We start from the raw sequence: 3,985 nt of genomic DNA on the forward strand, positions 1-3,985 counted from the left end.
GACAGTGTTTCTGGACATCAGGTTTTTAATTCCGGTAATGTGGATACCCCAAAGGAAGCCACACTAGTGATCTACAACAGTAGCAACACATGAGAAGACTGCTGTTCCGAGAGGAAAAGTCTGGGGCTATAAACAGAGGGCCAGAGATACCCCTGAGAATCAAAATACAGTCACAATGCTTTAGTTGCCTGATTTGGCATTTGTTAGGAAGAGAATCTAAATGTGAAAATATACTTTACCCAGAAAGTTACCACTTTGGGAATTTTTGTCTTATTTTTATTCACTCACTTTTTTCAACATTTATTGTTTTGTCAAGTATAAATGTAGTTGGACCACTACATATGGAACCTAAGAAATCATGTTTCCAGACCATCAGGAAATCCAGAGGTCTAAGCTTACCCAGACACTGATGAGACCCTAAAGCAGTTAAGTGAATTGAATACATTTAAAACTAACAGATTGAAAATTCAAGGCCCTAATAATATTATACTATAACATAAATAGAATGTATTTTACACTAAATATATATTACCTTCCATAAAACCACCCTAAGTAGAAAATATATACTAGCAAAAACATAAATGCATATAACTAAACAGTCAATGAGGACATAAAGATATTCCTACAGGTTATCACAGAAAATGAATGTACACGCTGGAGATTTTCTCATTTGACAACTGATCAGTTCCACTCATCAAAAGAGTAGATTTCATTTCATTTCTATTAGCTATTATACCCTTGGCAACATTTACCGGCTCTAGCAGTTGGAGAGAATCTCAAAAATCCCCAAACCTCTTTTTGTGCTTGGATTTGAGTTTAGAAATAAGCCACAGTGCTCCATAGGACTTCCTGACATTACATTCCCTGGACTAATAGATGCTATATCTTTCATAAAAAGAAGAAACACTTCCACATGTAAATGAGTGAATCTTCACTGTTTCTCTACAGAAGACTCATTCTATTAAGTGAGTCCATTTTCTGAGAGACTTCAGGTCTCATCAGAGTCAGCCAGCAACAAGATTAGGATCATTGGAGTCTCCACCACCAGACCCTGTCAAGGCACTACTTTATCTGCTTTATTTTCAACCACTATTATTGTAACTGCCCTTCTGCTCCACTCTCTATGCCTACTACTGTGCTTGGTACTTGGATGGATGGATGGGTGGGTGGATGGGTAGATGGATGAGTGTATATGTGAATAAGTATATACCATTTTTCTTTTCTGTTCCACTATAAACCTTATCATTTACCCTAATAATCAGGTAAAGTCTTTTATCTCTTCCTCTGGAGAAATAACTGCTGGGTTTTTTTTTGTTGTTGTTTGTTTGCTTGTTTTGTTAAAATAACTGGCCAGTTTCTAGTCTTAATAAAAAGCAGAAGCTATAATTGGGTAGCAAAGCTCCAGATTAGGGATTTAAAGAAAAACACCTAGTTCATAGGACTATATAATAAAAAATTAGTATCTTCTCTTGATTACCTTCTGTTTGTTAGCCCTGAATATGCCTATCAGAATGAAATAAGATGATCATTAGAGCTAGAGCTAGAATTGATATTTCAAACAACTTTTATTAAGAAAGGAAGATCTGGCATTCAATTTTAAAAGTGTGGTTTAAGAGGGACCTAAGATATATTTGCAAATAAAATATGACTCTTGTTAAAGTGAAATATGTTTTACTTTACACAAAAAGAAAATATAGAACATTAAATGTACCATCTGTTGATGTTGAAAATGTTCTCAGGGCCTGTGGGTGTACAAATTCCTATTGAAGTCAACTCAACAATTACTCGCCTATTTCACTCTTATTTATCAGGGGAGGTGTGCTCAGTTAGAAGGTTCTTGACTATAATTCCTCCTACTTTCTAAACAACTTTTGGAAATTAGTAGGTTGCAGACAGGTAAGAAGGAAAACGCCAAAGCGTGGGTTTGTACTACTCACAGTTCTGCCTGTAGGCTCCTGTCCTCCGCCACATAGTTAGAAGGAATGTAGCCCTGCAGTTGCAAACTGGAGCCTTCTGCCCTTTTCTCCAAGTGCCTGGCAAACCACCAGCCCTGGGGGGAAGTGTCCAAGATTAGGAGCTTGTCACCTGCGTGGAAGCTCAGGTCCTCTGCCGTCCGAGCCTGGTAATCAAATAGAGCCACAAAGTAGTGGCCATGGCTTCTCGTCAGCTCCTGACTCTGTGCCTGGGAAGTCTCCGGGGGGCAGCCAGCCCCGGGGTTCTCAATCACCACCGATTTGTCTGCCTCCCGGGACAAGCAGGGGAGACAGGATTTCATGCGAGCCCAGATCCGCTGGCATATGTTGCCCATGATACCCAGGTGGGAAGGAGGGGAGAGGGGCTTCTCCCTCTCCCCTCAATCTCTGCAGATCCACCTTCTTTTCTTCCAGCTGGAAACTTTGAAATCAGCACCACCTCACCAAGCTTTGCAGGGTGTGCAAAAGCCTGTTTCACAATCTCCCGGCTGACCTCAGCAATCTCTTCTGGGAGGCACCGGCTGGCTTTCTGTGACTCTGGCCGCTGCTCCCGAGGCCGGCCAAGCCCAGTGAGAGCTGGGCAGTGGCTCGGGGAAGGATGCCTTTTCTTCTTGTCTGTTTAAGAATCCCACAACAAAAAGAAAATTAAGAGGGCTTTATTTAAACAAATATCTGAGGACAGAAAAGAATCAGCTTGCCTTTTGTCCCAAGAAAAAGTTAGCCACGGAAGGATGTTAACTCCAGGTAAAATCTTCACGGCTTGCCTTTCCCAGGAGCGTTCTCCCTGTTTCAAGTCTGTCTCACTAGTTTGACCAGTCCTAACCCCCACGGCTCTTTCCTTTTTGCTAATGAATAACCAAGCAGCTAAGGCTATTGCCTTTACCATCCTGAGCTATGAGCAGACTGTAATAATTTCTCCTTACTTCCTGGTTTCTTTTTGTCTGCAGTCTAAATGGGATTCCTGTCCTCTTTAAGACTCCTTCACCCACACCCAAGAGAGACCAGCGCCCTCATCAGGGAGCCAAACTCTTCAAGCAGCGGCCAAAATCCATACTCAGCGAAACAGGCTAGTCCAGGTAGCTTTTTATCTTGCTATTTTCTCAGCACAGAAATCAAGTGCAGAAATTTACTTACACACACATGCAAAAAGAAGTAGGGTTGTTTTGCCACCACTGGGGTAAATAAAATTAAAGTGTGTAGGTATTTCTTATCAAAAGGGAGTTGAGAGCCAATGACGAAGTTCCTGCCTTTTTTTTCATCACTGTGAATAGATTTTAATAACTGCAAAGCATAGTCACAGTCTGGAAAAAATGGACAGCAACTTATCAAAATACTAAGAATCTAAAACATGGCTTTTTCCCCACAAAGACATTTAATTTCCCATCACTGGAGTACTATTTCTCTCTGTCTCTCATGGTGACAGCAGAAAGAAAGTGTGGAAGAGAGGGTTACATGTAGAGGCTCTTGTGTCAAACTTTTACTCCCAGATCTACATTATCCTTATTGACATTGTGAGCAGGAGCTCAGGAGCTAATGAAGCTGAGGTCAGGACAGATATCTCGAGGCAGGCATTGGTGTTGGTTCTTCTCCCCTAGTCTGGGCAGTTCTCTCACAGATGTGGGCGCTGGGTAACAACAACACAGGAGTAATGAGTTTGGACAGGTCAGCATGCTGCCATTTTCCCTAGTAGAGAGCGCTGCAAATTTGTTTGTGACAAAGCACTAGTTTTTATACAGTTGTTAAACCATTTCCCTATGAAAAACATTTGTTCTCAAAGTCAGGGGTGCCTTGAGAATGGCTTACCTAGCCCCCCTACAATTTCCAAATTCCTGTTCTTTGTCATGCTATAAGCCACTTTTTAATAATTAGGAAAATAAAGTCAAGAAAAAGGAAAAGGAAAAAAGGAAAGAAAACCAAAGAACTGTGAACTCAGTTCCACCTGTTGCTACTTGTAGTAAAGGCAGGTAATCGTGGTGGGAAGATCCTTCCACTCAACTAAGTGCTAAGTTTCC

The 3,985-nt window shown here is 41.2% G+C and overlaps 1 protein-coding gene across 1 annotated transcript in view; it reads right to left on the bottom strand.

The window, feature by feature from the left end:
• The window catches only part of FRK (fyn-related Src family tyrosine kinase), an 83,110-nt gene extending 80,802 nt beyond the window's left edge, over positions 1-2,308 (bottom strand). The window contains exon 1 of the mRNA XM_004673787.2: positions 1,938-2,308. Within this exon, the coding sequence (XP_004673844.1) occupies positions 1,938-2,308 (371 nt within the window). The remainder of the gene's footprint in view (positions 1-1,937) is intronic.
• Positions 2,309-3,985: the final 1,677 nt, after the last annotated feature.

This window comes from Condylura cristata, unplaced genomic scaffold, assembly GCF_000260355.1.
Source record: "Condylura cristata isolate star-nosed mole 26May11 unplaced genomic scaffold, ConCri1.0 scaffold00001, whole genome shotgun sequence".
NCBI lineage: Eukaryota > Metazoa > Chordata > Mammalia > Eulipotyphla > Talpidae > Condylura > Condylura cristata.